This window comes from Orcinus orca, chromosome 9 (genome assembly GCF_937001465.1).
Source record: "Orcinus orca chromosome 9, mOrcOrc1.1, whole genome shotgun sequence".
NCBI lineage: Eukaryota > Metazoa > Chordata > Mammalia > Artiodactyla > Delphinidae > Orcinus > Orcinus orca.
In genome coordinates, this window is record NC_064567.1 from 70,138,461 (window position 1) to 70,156,355 (window position 17,895).

General features: G+C 34.0%; 1 protein-coding gene across 5 annotated transcripts in view; it reads right to left on the reverse strand.

Annotated features, from left to right (window-relative positions):
- The window catches only part of SNX13 (sorting nexin 13), a 138,154-nt gene that overhangs the window by 66,842 nt on the left and 53,417 nt on the right, over positions 1-17,895 (reverse strand). For 4 of the 5 annotated variants that reach the window (XR_007479101.1, XM_033440893.2, XM_004263466.4 and 1 more), the window contains 4 exons: positions 7,639-7,760; positions 7,446-7,547; positions 5,981-6,069; positions 1,557-1,640 (listed from right to left, as the gene is read on the reverse strand). Coding sequence is in view for 4 of the 5 variants with exons in the window: in XM_033440893.2 (XP_033296784.1) it covers positions 1,557-1,640; positions 5,981-6,069; positions 7,446-7,547; positions 7,639-7,760 (397 nt within the window). In the remaining variant the exon portion in view is untranslated. Of the gene's footprint in view, positions 1-1,556; positions 1,641-5,980; positions 6,070-7,445; positions 7,548-7,638; positions 7,761-12,276; positions 12,339-17,895 lie in introns of all 5 variants that reach the window. The other variant, XM_033440940.1, reaches the window with a different exon arrangement.

The following is a 17,895-nucleotide window of genomic DNA, read 5'->3' on the forward strand; positions in this document are numbered from 1 at the left end:
ATGCATCCTTTTCTGTACTATAGGTAAGGTTATACAGTACTGTACCCTGATTATTTAAGGTAAGTATACAATATCCATTTTTGTGTTACAAAAAAATTTTTTTTAATGTCATTTACTCTTGCTTTATTACTTAAATGTTTTTAAATTTGACCTGTGTTTCCTACTTCTTAAAAAATCATTTTGTTACATAACCAATACTCCTTGTGAGTAAAGTGAAATATATAAACAAAAGAGAAAAATTAAAACTTTCAGGATCCTACCTCTCTATTAATATTTCAGTCAGTATACATCTTATCAGAATCACAGTCATTCATAAATATATAATTACTTATATATTTATTTTTTAAAAGATTAGATATCTATACATACATCATTTTAAATTATGCTTTTCACATAAAAATATACATATCTTTTCATATTCATAAAGATACACTACCATAATAATGGCGGCATAGTATTTTATTGTATCAATATGCCTAAATTATCCCTCTATGTGGGACAATTAAATTGCTTTCAATTTTTTAGTATTACTAGCAACACTGTCATTAATGACCTTAAATCGGATTGTTGCAAACTTGCTTATTAGCACTTTAGAATAAATTTCAGGAGTAGAATTCCTAAGCAAAGGACATGTATTGTTTAAAATTTTAATTAAGCGGATATGCATATTTTTAAAGCTCTTAGAGCCTAGCAGTACTCTGAAGAAGCTGACAAAGGAAACAAAAAATCAAGTTCTGTGACCTCCATGAAAGGCTCTAGGAACACAAAGATAGTAAGATAATTTCTGCCTGCAGGTAACCCACCATCTGATGGGAGAGACAAATACTGCAACAGGAACAACAATAAAAAATGGCAAGTCTGATAATGGATATGGTTAAACAAAGAACAATCAAGTAGTTCCTTCCTAGGAAAGCTAGACTGAGTTAACAGAAGACACTGTGGGGAAGAAATTTCAGATTCAAAAAAAATGAATCAAAGACCTAGAAGTACCTATCAACGTATTCCCAGTAATAGCCCATTTACACTCTTCCTCAGCCATGAATTTATTGAAAGTACATATAACCAGAAAAAAAAAATCAGAGCTAGTAAACTTAATAACCACTAACCCTTTGATATATCTGACGAATAAGAAAACTGAGTTATCTTATAGACATACTAAGCAACTTACAGAAACAAATTTAGAATAAAATGTAAAGTACATACTATTTAAGTAGTTCAGAACACAGCTGTATTTAAAATCAAATAGTTTTTTAAAATACTCATCATCTATATACACACAGACAATAAAATATCCTTTTTTAAATTTAAATAAGTAGAAACAGCACCAAAATTGTAAGGAAGATTACCTTATCAACAAACTTTCTTACAGAGAATTTGGCTGGTACATTCAACACATAAGCAAATAGAAATACTGAAAATATAAAGATTATCTTTAATGTATTTTTACTTAATTTCTTGAATAAATTATTGCTTAATCATCCTGACCTCCAAATCATATTTGTACATTTTAAAAAACTGTTTTAAAAACAAGAGTTGTAATTTTACAAAGTACATACCATCCATATGATATATTGATTAATATAATCAGGATCACTGAGTTGATTTATTAATGGAAGAAGAATTCCTCGTGCAAGGATTTCCTGGACAAAAATTTTAAAACACAAAAACAAACTTAATCTAATATACTTCTCAAATCAATAGCACAAAGTAAATTTCCTAACACAATGCTGTTACTTAAGAAAGGTAAGGTACATATAAAAGTAAAACTTGATAAATGACATGATTTTACAAAAAGGTGAGCTAGTACACCTCATTTAAATGAGATGAAGCCACCTATATCAACTTGGATACATGGCCACAATGATAAGTAGAGTTGAGTGAAAAAAGGCAAAAGGATACTTCTAATATGTTAGCATTTATACTCATTTTTAAAAGGCAAAACATGGCACTAAAAGTGTTTATGGATTCCTACATCTACATTAAAAGTATAAAAACAAACAAGAAAAGGAAAAGATACCAATCTTAGAATAGTGATTGCCTTCAAGGGAGGGACAGAGCAACTACAGCAAAATATTAACAGTGGTTAAATCTGGGTTGTTGGTACATAAATGTCTATTGTATTATTCTCTATACCTGTCTGAGTTTGAAATTTACCTAATAGAAGATAATAAAAATAAAATAACATAGGTTAAAACAATTACTCAACATTCTTTAGAATATACCTTCCCATTCTTTGCAGCTGTTTATGCTCCTACCTATTAAGATTCTGCCTCTCCTTCAAGGACTGAATCCAGAATTAATTTTCCAATTAAATAAACCCTGATCATTCCAGCTGAACATTTTTTCACTTATATGTTTAAAATACACTAATGCCCTGTATTTAAGCCATTTATCACATACCATTCTCTATGTAATTTTGTGTCTTCTACTTCTCTCATACACTACAGCTCTTCAGGAACTTTTTGTATATGAGTGAGATTAGTTAATCTATTGATTTATCTATCTTCAAAAATATTTAGCCTCTTCTTCTCAAGGTCATTGTCTTAAACATGGCTGGAATTTGACAAATATTAAATGATGGAAATGAAGAAACTAAGAATTTAATGCTGATTCTACTAAGACAATATTTTTACCTGTTATTACTCTTCAGTCCTTTATGCCTGTGAAATCTAAATTTATGAAATATCATTTCTTATGAATACTGGAGAGGCTAAATAGCTACAAGTTTAACAGGATGTTTCACTTTTCTAAGTAAAGGACCAATTTATTTACTTATTCCTTTCCAGATCTCTAATTTATCTGTGCCATTTTCTGGTGTAAGTTCATAGAAGGTAGCCTTCACTTTATTTTCCTTTAAAGAAATACGTTATTTAAATTCTACTTTTGTAAGTTGTACAAGTCTTTTGACAACGTTTCCCCCACGATGAATTCATATTTCCAAAAGGCACTAATGGAGGCTCCAGTAACTTTCTGAAATCTCTTTTGAGACACCATACAGTCTCAAAGTAGAAGAAATTGCTTATTCTTTCAAGGTTAGCTTTAACTCTAACTTCTTAAAAATTATATTTATTTATAGAATCCCTTCCTTCAAATTATGTATCTGACCACAGAAGCTCACATTTTAAAATGGACTTTGTAAGGAGAAAATTCACAAACAAGTATTTTTTGAAAGTTTCTTTTCAAAGTGAGAGAAAAAAACATGTGGACAAAATTTCTGAATAAATCTAGTGCTTCTTATTAGTTAATGCAAACAGTCAATATATCTCAGAAAACTACGCTGATCTCCTAATCTGCCTCATGAAAGGGTTTGGTTAGTCAAGATGTAATCATATGACTCAACAATTCCTCTACAGGTTCTAGTGAGAGCTCTAAATATTCCAAAATATGTAGCAATTTCCAGATAATTTTCATATACTTTAAGACAAGCACCAGCTGCCAAATATGAAGGCTCAAAAGATAGAGTCATTGAGGCCATGAATCTCTAAACCAATAAAACACAGTAATGGAAGAAAGGAGTAGCAATTAAACAGCAATTATCTCAGTCAAATACTGTGATCTGTACAATCCATACAAAGGATCCATCATATAAAGGAAAGAACTAAGAACTCTCTAAACTGTTATTTAATCTGAACAAAATGTCTTTTGGGAAAACCTAGATTTAATTATCAACAAAAGAAAACTGATAAAGAACTATCAAGTTAAAAGAAAAACAAACTGATTGCAGTGCTCCAACAATTATACTCAACTCAATTAGACTCAAGCAAAAATAAATAAAATATTGGTCTAAAAGAACAATCTATGGCAAAACATATTTGCTCTTTAAACAGTCCTACTTATTTTAAACTATAACCCCATGTAACAAGACTCATCTTCATTCCTGTCTCCTAAAAGTCAATTTAATCTTTAAGGAGCAGCAATAGCGTGTCCACCACAGCCAGCAAGAAGGACAAATAGGTTTCCTTTTGCATTAAACCCAATTCTCTGATTGGGTATGTGCTATGTGGCAGGTACTGTGATAACCACTAAGTACATAATCATGATAAATACAAAATATGGTCCCCGTCTTTATAGGACTTAGGATTCTACTGGGGGAAAGAGGCATCAAGCAAGTAAATGCAACAACCAAATTGTCATTTTAAAATATGGTAAATGTTATGAAGGAAAACAGTACTTACCTACACTACTAGGGAATTATGAGGGGGCTTTTAGATTGGAGGCCTTTCTGAGAAGTGAGATATGTGGGACAAATACAACTTAGCCAAGAGAAGAAGGAGAATCATTCTAAGCAGATGAAAAAGAGTACGAGACAGTCCTATGGTGGGGAGAAATGGCACTTCTGGAGAAGCCAATGTAGCTGGAACATAGTGACGGCATGGCATGAAGGCCAGAGAGGTAAACAAAGCCACATCATGCACAGTCTTATTGTAAGCCTTTTAAAAGGACTTGAGATTTAAAACATTTCCTGGATAGTTATTACTGGGATGAAGAAAAGACTTATAAAAGGTAGACAGGATCTGGAGGCAAGAATAAGATTTCCATCTTGGGCATTTAAAGTTTAAAAGGGCTGTGAATCAATCAAATAGTGATTTTAGTGGGCAGCTGGTCAGAGGGGCCTAGAGCTCAGAAGGGAATCTGGCCTATAGACATACATTTTTATTAGCATTTGGCTGGTGTTTAAAGCCATAGGAATGGATGAGCAAGAAGAGGGCTAAGAACTGAACAACTTGGATATTTAAAAGTTAAGAAGAGGAATTAAGGCATATAGAGGTGACTAAAAAAGAGACCGAAGGAGGAGAAAAAGAGAAGACAGTAATGACGTGGAACCCAAGAAAAGACAGAGTTTCAAGAAGGAAGACATGGCCAGCCATGTGAAATGCTGCTGAGATACTGCCTAGCAGTGGCTATCTGGAGTACCAGGCAAAGACTCTGCTGCCAAATAATCAGCATGAATGAGTATGATGACTGATTAGCAGTATCTTCCTTCAGTGGTAAGTGTGAATCTAGTGATAGACATGCCAGATACTCACCTCCCTTGATAATGACTAGCCCAAATGATTGGTCTTCACTATATATAATCTAGCAGACTCTTCCCATCAAAATCAAGCATTTTCTTCTCACTTCACAGTACCATTACCCTACCTGAGAAGTGCACTGAACTCAAGTTAGAGAGCTATTAGGAAATTGATACTGCTTAAATAATAACAAACAAGCATTAAATAACAACAGACACCTTAGGAATTGGTGTATCTGTTCTGCAGAATGGTAGACTAAAGAGATCATAAGCTTTCACTTTTAGAAAAATTAGAAACTTCAATTTTACCCATTCAGCCAGGGTAAGGGCTAATGTTAGCATTAGCTAGCATTTCTCAATCACAACCAGTAGCCAAAGCCAAAATGTTATTCCTTTACATGTGTACAAAGAATTTTACTCCAAAGGTTTATACCCAGGAAATAAATGAGTCCAAGACTACTGTTCTCATCTGACTTAACTTATTTTCCAATGACAAGAAGCAGAATCTTAGCTACCCAGGTTTTTTTGAAAGTTTCTATCCAGAAGTGTTACTTTAGTCAGTCTAATTTAAGTAAATTTATAGGTGAAGCTATATTAAAGAAAATTTAAAACATATCTTTGTTATAACCCAAAATCCAAGTATCTAACTCTAACTCAGGCAGTTTTCAAGGTGTTGTCCAGGAACCTCTGGGGTGTAGGGGGAGACAAGCATACAGTGATATTTTCAAAAAGGAACATGATGGTGTGATGATACCATTAATGGAATGTGGGCTGTGTATTTGTGTTCCAAAATTTCTTAGTTTTAATTTACAATACAATAAATATTGATAGATAAAGCCCACATAAACAGAAGCTCTTCGGGGTCCTCGATAATTTTTAAGAGCGTAACAAGGTCCTGGGACAAAAATTTTAATAATTACTACTCTAAGTTTCTTTACAGCCATGTATTTTGTATGAGCTTAGGCTTACCCTGACAAAGTATCGCATGATCTTGTTCTGGAAATCTCCAGGAGGTAGCAATAAATATAATAAGACCTCACACAAATCCCTTAGGAATCCTAGAAATAAAAGAAGTAGCTATAACAACATTAGAAAATATGAAGTCTCCACCTACTCTTGATATAAAACACAAATAAAGGTAGAAATAAGCAGTTGCCTGATTATACCAGCTTATTACCTTAGTAATCAGTATTCACTAATAATCCCTTTATTATTCTCCAAATAGCAACTATTCATTAATCAAACGAATACATATTTTTTATTCTGCCCAATTCTAACCCACATTTTGAATTGTTGAGAAACTTCAATTACAAAAGTGTTTTCCCCAAAAAGTTTTAGTTGTACCATGTATTCTACACTTCTACCACACATCTTTGCATACTTAAAAGTTATTTGCACATTTAAAAATACACTTGTAACTATTTTTTCAGGAAAGAACTTCCATTGTCTTGGCAGGTAATAACAAGAAGAGTATGCGCTTCTATTGGGTTGGCCAAAATGTTCGTTTGGGTTTTTCTGTAACATTATGGAAAAACCCAAACGAACATTTTGGCCAACCCAATATTTTACTGATTGAGGAGGGCTTGATTTACATAAAAGGACTGTACATTATTATATCTATTTCTTACATTTAGTTATTTCATATTAGTGCTAATGAAGTAGCAGTTAAGAACTGAATTGCACAATAAATATAAAAAAGGAAAGAAGGAAAAAGGGAAAAAGCGGAAAGGAAGGCAAAGAAATAAAAAAGCTGAGCACATTTTTTAAAATCTAAGAAAACAATTTCCACAACCAGAAATGCGTTTCTGAATTGTTCATATGCTGACACTTCCCGGGAATATAATTACTGGGTCAGAACGAACTTTTTGGCCAATGCAATAAACAGCTAATCAGAAAAATGTGCCAAGTAGCACAGACTCCTAGTCGTTGTAAAACTAGGAAAAGACGACATCCTCAGCTAAAGCTTATCGGGTCTAACCTCTCAAAAAGAAAAGTACATTCAACTCTATAAATTTCATTTGAAATATTATAATCATTCCCTTAGGAAATATTCAGGGTAACAGGTGTACTCTTGAAATAGAAATAATAAATTCAAGGGGAAGATAAATTACTATAGATCAAAAAAGGTAAATTTATAATTATATAATGTTTCAGTTTGCTGTATTTTAAAAGATGACGAAAGAGGTACTCTTTAATTGCCATCTTTAAATTTTAAAGATGACCTTAAAAGAGAAAAAAGAATGTGGAAACTATTTTAAAGAGTTAAAAAATACAATAAAGTGAATAGTAGCAGTGTCTTTACTATGCTGCCTGTCCTGTAAGAATAATTTCACTCTTAGATTTTACACTTATATTTGTTCACTGATTCTGCTAACTTGTCTCCAACCAATGTGAACAGTTACTGTTCTCAAAAAAGTTAAACTGAAAAGAAAACCTTCTTCATCTTTGGGAGATGTGCACACTAGGTCACGGCAAACGTCCTTCTCCATTTCAACTTCAACTTCAAAGAAGGTATCTACAAGATCTTCTGCTGTACCTGGACAAAGAAGGAACAATTCAACACATACAGAATAATAAAGAAAAACAGATTTAACAATCCGAATTTTCAAAGGGGATAAAGATATTACCTTTTACTTGATCATCTTTCTCTGTTATCTTCTGTTGAGCCTTTCTGAATACTCGTAGGTGTGTGCCAAAATCATCTACAATGCGTGTAGTAAAATAAGGTTGCCAGTCTATTTCTTTTGACCTTACAAAAAACACATGACATAAAAGCATTATATAAATGCTTTTTTAATCAAAATATAAGTTTATTTAATGACTACTGAAAGACAGGATTATCAAAAGAGACTGAATTTATTTATACTGAGATTTTACTCATTTAACCACTATTACACCTTAGCATTCCCTTTCAAGAGACCCAGTTTATCAAATCTACTTAAACCCTCGAACAATATTCTTTGAAGTATTTTATGTGCCAAAGCTTAAAAATACTATCTAAATGCTTAAAATAAATAAGAGAAAAAACAACAGGTATATTATGCAATTTCTCATCCCAGACATAACAATATATTAGGAATTCAGAATGTTTTTGCTTGCTTTTAAAAGAGCAGTTGAGATATTTCTTGGTTCCTTCTGAACCCTTTCTGAATTCTCCACATTCTTCCTTTTAGTTATACGGTCCAAGTTTTGAACCAAATATCTTTGGTATGAGCCTGACTGGTTTCTGTTTGCATATAAAACACTTAAAAACTTAACTATTTGAAATAACTATAGTCACATGGAAATGGTTTAAAGAGTAATGTAAAATACCACACTTACCCATGAAAAAGGTGATTACTAAGTTTATTAAGTTACCTAGTACTCTTATCTCTAAAGCAACAGACCTCAACAAACATCACTAATTTAGTAAACCAGTGAAACAGATAACAAATACAACAGATAAACCCAGATTATACATCTCCTTGGATTAAGTGATATTTTTAAACAAACATGTTATTCAATGCTGTTTTCCTTAAGTTAGCACTAAAATTAATTCACCCCTTTAGGAACATACCAAATAAACAGAAGATAAAGAGGCTACTCATGAAGATGCTAGACAATGGGGGAGCAAAAAAAAGTTACCATAATTCATTATGCTAATTCACCATACCTGTATAATAAAGAAGCTAGTGAATAAGTTGACTTGATTACTGTCTTTTGAGAAAAAACTTTTAAATGTGGTAATGGCATTGAGGAATATAACAGATGGCTATTTTTAAACAAAAACATAAATTATTAACACTCATAATTTCTAATGCACAATTATGATTTTGTTATATACATGGAAAGAAAGAGTAAATTATAAGTACATGAATACAAACAATTTAACAAAAATAAATGTAACCTGAGCTCTGGGATCTGAGGAGAGGTTACCATTACTCAGAATGTAAGAGCCATGTATATAAGCATACACTAAACTTGGTAACAATACTCAGTCTCAACATAAAACCTAAAATAAAAACTTAAACCTAGAGGTCTCTAGAGTCTCTTTTTGCCCTTATTTTAGAAAGAAAAGCACAATCTGTGTAAGCATCTTTCAAAACTCTTTACATGAATATTTGTACAAAATCATCCAAACCTGAAAATTTTATAAGAACAAAATTTACTTGGTATAGGCCATTAGCTCATTTAATCCATAAGAGGTTCATTCTAACAAATTTAGAAGAAAGCAGAATATATAATCTTTCAAATTACATATGTTCTGTTTCATGGTACAGTGCTATTTACAGAATTTACTGAAATTTTCAAACAAAACAAAATTTATTAATTTTAGAAGGCATTTTAAAACCTATCTCAATTCATTATGGAGGATGTAATGACATTTAAAATGACTGAAAGTTAACAAGTAATGCAAATACATGAAAATTATTTTAAGTATTAAATACAGATTTCTACTTTCAATATACAAATATATTGAGGGTGGGGAAAACAGGGAACACAGTATTTTATATTCTCTATCCAAGGTCATCATTTTCCCTCTGCTTGACTCATTTACCCTGAATACATGCAAATCTATTGCAAATCTCAACTCAAAGGAACTGTTCTAGGTTAGGAAGATAAGAACAACAGTAGTACATGACTTCCCATTTACATAATTAGGAAAATATCTACTAACAATTTCTAGTAGTATTTGTCTTAAAATTTGAAAGCCACACTTCCTTCTATTGATCCACAGGTAGTTTTCTATTAGAGCTCTTAATATTATTTATTCTTAAGTCATGCCTACAGTCAAGGCTCTTTTTCACTTTGTTTAAAATATTCCCCCACATGACTCCTAGTAAAAACACCTGGATTATTACACAATGAATCCTATTATCTACACTTTCATTTTATTATTACTTAGAGGCTTTCACTTCTTGAATTTAAAAATGAGAGCATACTTCCTATATGACCAAGAGAATAAGGGATATGTTCAACCCTACCCTGAGAATATACAATTTATATTAGGCCCCTGAAGCTTATATATCTTGACAGAATGCTTGTAAGAATTACGATGGTTAATTAGGAATGCAAATAAGCAATGAAGTCTTAATTAAAGAACAAAAGGAAAAGTCAAACTACCAAGTGTAGCTCTCTGATACATTTGGCAGGCCTTATCTTCATCTCTAACACCGTCATCTTATTCCTGGCCTTTTAATTGATCTCCCACGTCCACTCTAGTCTACCCTCCATTCTATTTTCCATACAGCAGCCAGACTGATCTTTTTAAAAATACAAATATGATAATACAAAACAAGAGCCGTAAAAACCCTTTAGTGACTCTCCGATCATACACAGCTGGGACCCTGCTTACTTCCTCATCATTTGTTCCACTGTCCTTCCTTTTCTGTTCTGTGTTTACCTCAATACCTTTGGACAGACTAGTCCCTCTGCCAAGTTTGCTCACCCTGTCCACTCTCCATAAATTTACCTTCGCTCCCCCACATTCCTTTGACAATTCTCACTTATACTTTAGAGTTCACCTAAAATGTCAATTCCACACGGCACTCTTCGTTGACCCTCACCCTTTGCTTTATTCCTTCAGACAAGGTCTGGATCTCTGGTTACATATTCTCATAGCAGCACATTTTTCACTTTTTATAGCACTTACAACCTGCAGTTAAATAATTCAACTGCTGAGATAAAAATCTCAGGAAGTCAGGGATTTTGTCTGTTTTATTCCACTATGTTTTATTCACTACTTGTGTTCCCCAATGGCTAAATAATATGTTAAACACTGGAGGCACTTGATACATACTGATTTATTGATTTCTCTTTCAGGGTCAGAGCACTGTTAATAGGTGCTTGGAGAATGGCCACATGAACCATACAGCAACTGCTTCTTTACTCCTTAAAGTTCTGAAATAGGACATATATTGAGAAGCTCTTTTTGCGTCTCTAAACCCCAAAGCTACTTAATGCTAATGCCAAAAAAAGGCAATGAATGTCCCAAATATGTGGGCTGAGACTGAGATTACATAAATTGCTTCACTGGGGCCATCTATTCTAAGCAGTATACAGCTCATCATCAGTAACACAAAAAACACATCAAAATCAACTAAGACTGAACTGGACTGAATATATGTCCTTGATTCAAGTAAAAGATACACCATTTCATTAGCTGTGAAATTCAGCAAGTCACGTCACCACCCATGGTTTTTCTCTAGGGACACTTACAGCTTTAAGAACCTATGATTAACTACATACCCATCCCAACACACACACACGCGCGCGCGCAGGAACACAATACATAGAAAAGTGGTAACTGGTAAGTAAATCGAAATATTTGATCAAAAGAAGGAATCATGAATGTATTTCATTTTAACTTATATAAATCTTTCAGTGTAAGACTAAGATAAGACCTTTTGATTAATGTTTTGCTAAGTGTTATTAATGTGGCCTTTGTCTTGAATAAACCATTCTCACATTGAGGAAGTTATGGTTTCCAGTTTCTTTTAAATGGCATTAACAACTAACGACATCTGTGAACAAATCCAAATGCAGAGTAAGAGTCTTTCAAGGCTTTTCACCAACATTTTATAGTTGTCTTTCACACACCTAATCCTACTGTGATCTATTTAGCAACTAGCTGAGTAAATTCCAAAGCAAGTGACCTCTTTTTCATAGGAACTACCCTGTCATACTCATATTCTTTAATCTATGTAGAAGTAAATTAAATTATATGATTATAATAAAAAGTATAAGCAGGGTACACAGGTTCAGAAACAAATACAACTTCCTTTTTTAACACACTCAATTGTCTTCCTCCTCTAAAGCATCCATGCTCAGCTCATACCACAAAACAATTATATCAGACTTTCTGTGCCCAAGAATCAACAACTAACTTCTGATAAGTTTAAAAGTCAAAAGGTAGGGACAGAAGTGGACAGAAGTACTAGAATGTAGCCTATTAGCCTAGCTTTAATGCTAAGGGCATGAGTCAGTATGTCTTACAAAGGGAATGGAGAATAACTGGCTAACTAAAGAGAATTTCTATTACAGTAGTACAGAATTGGTACCATTCTAAAAATAGCTTACAATTTTTTTTGATGATACCCACACACAGAAATAAGTAGAAGTTAGTTAAGTGCTATGTCGTAAGTCAAAAAGGATTAATTAAAGAGGCCACACTACAAACATATTTTGATGAATGACTAGTATTTAAATGGGGTAAAGAAGGATATAGGAACAGACAAAAGAGGGATATGAGCATGGCCTATGCAAGAGTCATCACGTAGACCTGCCTAACTAAAGAAGTGGGTGACCATTTGGCAATAGAGGCAATCTTCACACACTGGGCAGAATACTGCCCTGGAAAAGGTCCTTTATGTCAAAACGATAAAAGTAAAAACTGATTTTCCCACAGAAACAATCCTATAATAAATGTTACATTCCTGATGCTGTATTATTTTTTCACAGAAATGACTACTAAGACCTTATTTTAAAACAGTGAGAATGACATAGTAGGGACCTCCCTGGCGGTCCCAGTGGTTAAGACTCTGCACTTCCAATGCAGGGGGCATGGGTTCGATCCCTGGTTGGGGAGCTAAAGATCCCACGTGCCGTGTGGTGCAGCCAATAAATAAATTAATTAATTAACTAATTAAATAAAAAAGAATGACACTGTATCTGCATAGTATGTATGTACGTATATGTATGTATGTGTATATATATACACACACACGTATATATAAAGACTTTTTAAATGTGTATTAATCAATAAAGGTGATATAATAACCAACTGCATAAAATTACAATAATATGTATTAATCTCCTATATGAGGTCTTTTACCTTCTAATTACAAAATTCAGACATTTAAAAAAATCATTAGTATAGTAAAATTCCTATACTAATGATTTCTAGTTTTTCTGGGTAGATTTTGACAAGCATCTTTGAAGACATTTTGAGAAGTTTTATTCCACTAGAGGATTTTTAGATCACTGACTCAGACATCTTTTGCTGAAATTGGGTGTCCTATCTGTGAAAAAATTCCTTCCTTGAGTCACGGAATCAGACAGTAACTTCCCCCTCAGACTTCACTATTATAAAGGATATACTCTTTAAAATACATAAACCTTTACATGTTTCCATCCTTCAAGAGTCCTTGAGGGAGTACGCTGTTAGCGTCAAAAGCTTCAGCCTAGGGCTTCCCCGGTGGCGCAGTGGTTGGGAGTCCGCCTGCCACGTCAGAGAATGCGGGTTCGTGCCCCGGTATGGGAAGATCCCACGTGCCGCGGAGCGGCTGGGCCCGTGAGCCTATGGCCGCTGAGCCTGCACGTCCAGAGCCTGTGCTCTGCAACGGGAGAGGCCACAACAGTGAGAGGCCCGCATACCGCAAAAAAATTAAAAAAAATTAAAAAAAATAAAAAAAAAAAAGCTTCAGCCTAAAATTGAATTTGAGCAATATTTTAAAAGCAGAGAATTATAAACTTGCTCCTAAATCCATTAAAAGATTTTCCCTTCTTCCAGTCTCAATTTGCTCATATTATAAATACTTCACGTTACCATAACCACCTCCCTAGAGCACCTTTGTTTCCCTTTTAAAATCTACTTTAAGGATGTAGTTATAAGGATTGAGTATAAAATAATGAAACTGAACTTACATTAAATTTACTATTACTCTATACCATAATTCTTAAAAATATATGGAGAATTACTCTTTCATGGGAGCTAAATTAGCAACCACACGAGGTAACAACTTTCATTACTTCATGGTTGCTAACCTGTCTGCTCCCTTCCCTTGGCTGCACTGTTGTATGCTGAGTAGGAGAGCCAAAGGTGCACATCTCTCTCCTAACTCCACATTCAGTGACTTCATACTGACAGCTTAAAATCAACCATGGTGGGAGTATTTACACTTCACAAAACTTAAAGGAGTCGACTTATAAAACTACAAATTTATTGTTTTCAGTATTCAGTACAGAATAGTACTAGTTTGGATAATCAAATAAAAATTTTTAAAGTTTCACTGATACAAGACTTTTAACTACAGAGAAAAGACTGGTCTAGTAAATATCTTTCACGTTTAAGTCTTGTATCCTTTCTGACCGTGGAGAAATACAATAAAAGGTTTAAATAAAGTTTATCATCACCCTACTCTAAGATCTCCTATCAGTAAAACAACAGACTAGAGGAGTACTTTAATCCCAAAGTAAATTAAATCTAATTAGCAACCCCACACACTATAAAAAATAACTCCCCAAATGGTATTCAAAATGTGGGGTGTGATAGAGAATGTGAGTGAGTGTTTTGAAGAGGAAGTATGAGTGAAAACAAACAAATCAAGATTAGTACCAACCATACCAGGGAATCTCAGTCTTTTAGAACTGAAAGAGATCTGAAATAATTACCACAAACCCCTGTAATTACAGAGCCAAAACTTAAATTACTTATTCTAGATTATATAGTTATTGAGATCAAAGCTTTGTTTTAAAAAAAAAAAAAAACAGAAAAACAAAAACAGGGTTCCTAACTTTCAATTTGGTGTTTTCTCTGCTATACCTTAACAACACAAAACCTTCTGACTCATAAACGTTATAAACAAATTGGTAGAAATGGAGAAAAATTTAGGCATGCAGTTTTATATAACCATAGTAAAGGAAATGGTATTTAGTGAACTATAACTCCACCTAAGAAATCCATCCAGTTCTACATCCTGTGCCCCAATGCTTCAAAGAGGTCAAGGACGCATAACTTTTAAAGAACTTGGATCTTCAAATATAAAGAAAAACTTAGATAGAGGAACACACATGAAGCACACTCTATTTTAGGGGTTGAGTATAAAGAACACAGAGCTGGAAGCCTTAATCAAGCTACAGGAAAAGAAAAAAAATAACCTGGGGCTAAGTGTGAATCTTCTTAAGTATAATGTTAAGTATTAAATATTAAATTCATGCTATTAAGTATTTTAATAAATAAGGTTTTCAGTAAAATTTACCTGATAAATGAAAAATTCCTAGACCCAACAGCGAAATATATTAAATTTTGTGGAGAAAAATTACCAAGGAAGTCATAAATGGAAACTCAATTAACAATAATTTATTGAGTATTCACTACCTTATCATGTACAAAACACTATATTTAAGCATTAGTTTCAAGATAACTTCCCAAGGAAATAAAGATTCAGTGGCTACCTATACAAAAAATGTCATCTACACCTGAAAAACGGTTTATTTTATTTATGTGTTTGCAAGAATATAAAAAACAGAGAAACAGGAAAAGGAATTTAGTTGCAAAGTCATCCTAGATATTTTTATTGCTGAGCAACAAATGTTTCTGTCTTGGGCTATAAGAATAATACATGCCCGTTTTGTAAAATGTAATTTCCTTCTTTAGATTTTCTGTATCAGCTATAAATTAGCCTTAAATCCACAATCCAAAGATCACTGTTAATATTTTAGTGTTTTTCTTTTAGTATCTTTGCTATGCTCACATACTTACAATTTTTTACACAGCTAAAATCATATAGCGTACACTACTTTGTGTGCTTTTTATTCTAATGTATTTCCTACTTCGTTAATACTACGTAATATTTTAATGTATGCAAATCTATGTATTCCAGGGGTCAGCAAACTCTTTCTCTAAAAGAGCCAATTAGCAACTATTTTAGGTTTTGCAGGCCACATCATCTCAGTCAACTCTGTCACTGTAGCACAAAAGCAGCCATCGACAAAATGCAAACAAATGAGCATAACTGTCCAATAAAACTGTACTTACAAAACCAGGCAGCAGTACAGTACACTCAATAATAAAATGACAAATAACCTAATTTTAAAATAGGGAAAAGATCTGACAGACATTCTCTATATACAAATGACTAATTTGCACATGAAAAGATGTTCGACATCGTTAGCTATCAAGGAAATGCAAATCAAAACCATCATGAAATACCGCTTCACACCCACTAGGATGGCTATAATCAAAAAGACAGACAATAACAAGTACAGGAAAGGATGTGGAGAAACTGGAACCCTCATACATTGTTGGTGGTAATGTGTAGCCACTTTTTAAAAGTTTGCAGTTCCTCTAAAGGTTAAACTAAGTTACCATATGACCAGAAACTCTACTCCTAGGTGCACATCTAAAAGAAATGAGAACATTAAGTCCACACAAAAACATGTACATGAGTGCTCATAGTAGCATTCTTTATAAAATCCAAAAGATAGACGCAAACCTACTGTCTGCCAACTGATGAATGGATAAACAAACTGTGGTGTATCCATACAATGGAAAATTATTCAGCAATAAGAAGCAATAAGTAATAATATATGCTACAACAAGGATGAACCTTGAAAACATCATGCTAAGTGAAAGAAGCCAGTCACTAAAGACCACATATTGTATTATTTCATTCATGTAAAATGTCCAAATGCATAGAGAGAAAAAGTATATAATTGACTGCCCAGAGCTAGAAGCTTTGTGGGGGATATGGGGAGAGACTGATAGCGGATATCAGGTCCCCTTGCAGGGTCATTAAAATGTTCTTAGGGCTTCCTTGGTGGTGCAGTGATTGAGGATCCACCTGCCAATGCAGGGGACACGGGCTCGATCCCTGGTCCAGGAAGATCCCACATGGCACGGAGCAACTAAGTCCATGAGCCGCAACTACTGAGCCTGTGCTCTAGAGCCCACAAGCCACAACTACTGAGCCCACGTGCTCCAACTACTGAAGCCCGCCACGCCTAGAGCCCATGTTCTGCAGCAAGAGAAGCCACTGCTATGAGAAGCCTGCACACTGCAAGGAAGAGTAGCCCCGGCTCACCACAACTAGATAAAGCCCGTGTGCAGCAACGAAGACCCAACACAGTCAAAAATAAATAAATTAATTAAATAAATTTATTTTTTAAAAAAAGTTCTTAAATTGACTGTGATGAAGGCTGCACAACTCTGTGAATATACTGAAAGCCAATGACTTTAAGTGAGTGAACTGTACAATATATGAATTATAAAAATATACAGTTAACCACCCCTGGTCTATTCTATAGATATAAAAACTTTAACTTTTTCTCCCCTTTTAAATATTTAGATGGTTCCTAATTCTTTTTGCATCTTTCTGATTAACATCTCTTTTGAGCTAAGTTTTCAAATGGCAAAGAATATAAAATGACAATAGTATAAAACTTCACTGTTGCAAATGTCCATTATTGTACTTGCCTTTTGGACAAGTCTAGGAACATACGACTTACATTTCTATGGCAAAAGGGAGTGAGAAAAATGGAAAACAAACTAAAATCAAGCAGGACCCTTGGGAGCTTCCCTAGACAGATCCCACCACCACCACCATGTCTTCCACCTGCCTCTTGTCTGTAGAAAAACTTCAGGCAAAGAATAAATTTAATCAAAGAAATGAGAAAATACAGAAACAAAGTAAAATAGTCAAACAGGACAAAATAATAATAGTTCAGTCCTTAAAGTCAAGGACCTTTAGTTCCTCCTCAAGGGCTACAGATAATATTGAGCCATATCCTCTGAGCTGTTTTACAGATATTAAAACCCCCACCAGGTGGAAAAAGTTAACTACTTGATGACCAGACTGTAGCCCTGACATAAGCTGCTCCATCTTACACAATTCTAAGAACTGACCTCAAGGAAATGGGAACAAACTGACCCTGGAACTGAAGATTCACTGTACTTAAAGCAATCGAGATGATGCTAATCAGACCACCTCATGACCAATTTCAAGATGACTATCAGAGCTTACTATGCTGCTCTGCACAAAGCCCCCTCCCTCTGCCTATACACACCTGAAACTCCCTTTTAAAAGCTCTTGCCCCCTGATCAGCAATGGGGAGTTGGCTTCTGGACATGAGTCCACCTTCTCCCCGGGTTGCCAGCCTCCTGAATAAAACAACCTTTCCTTTCC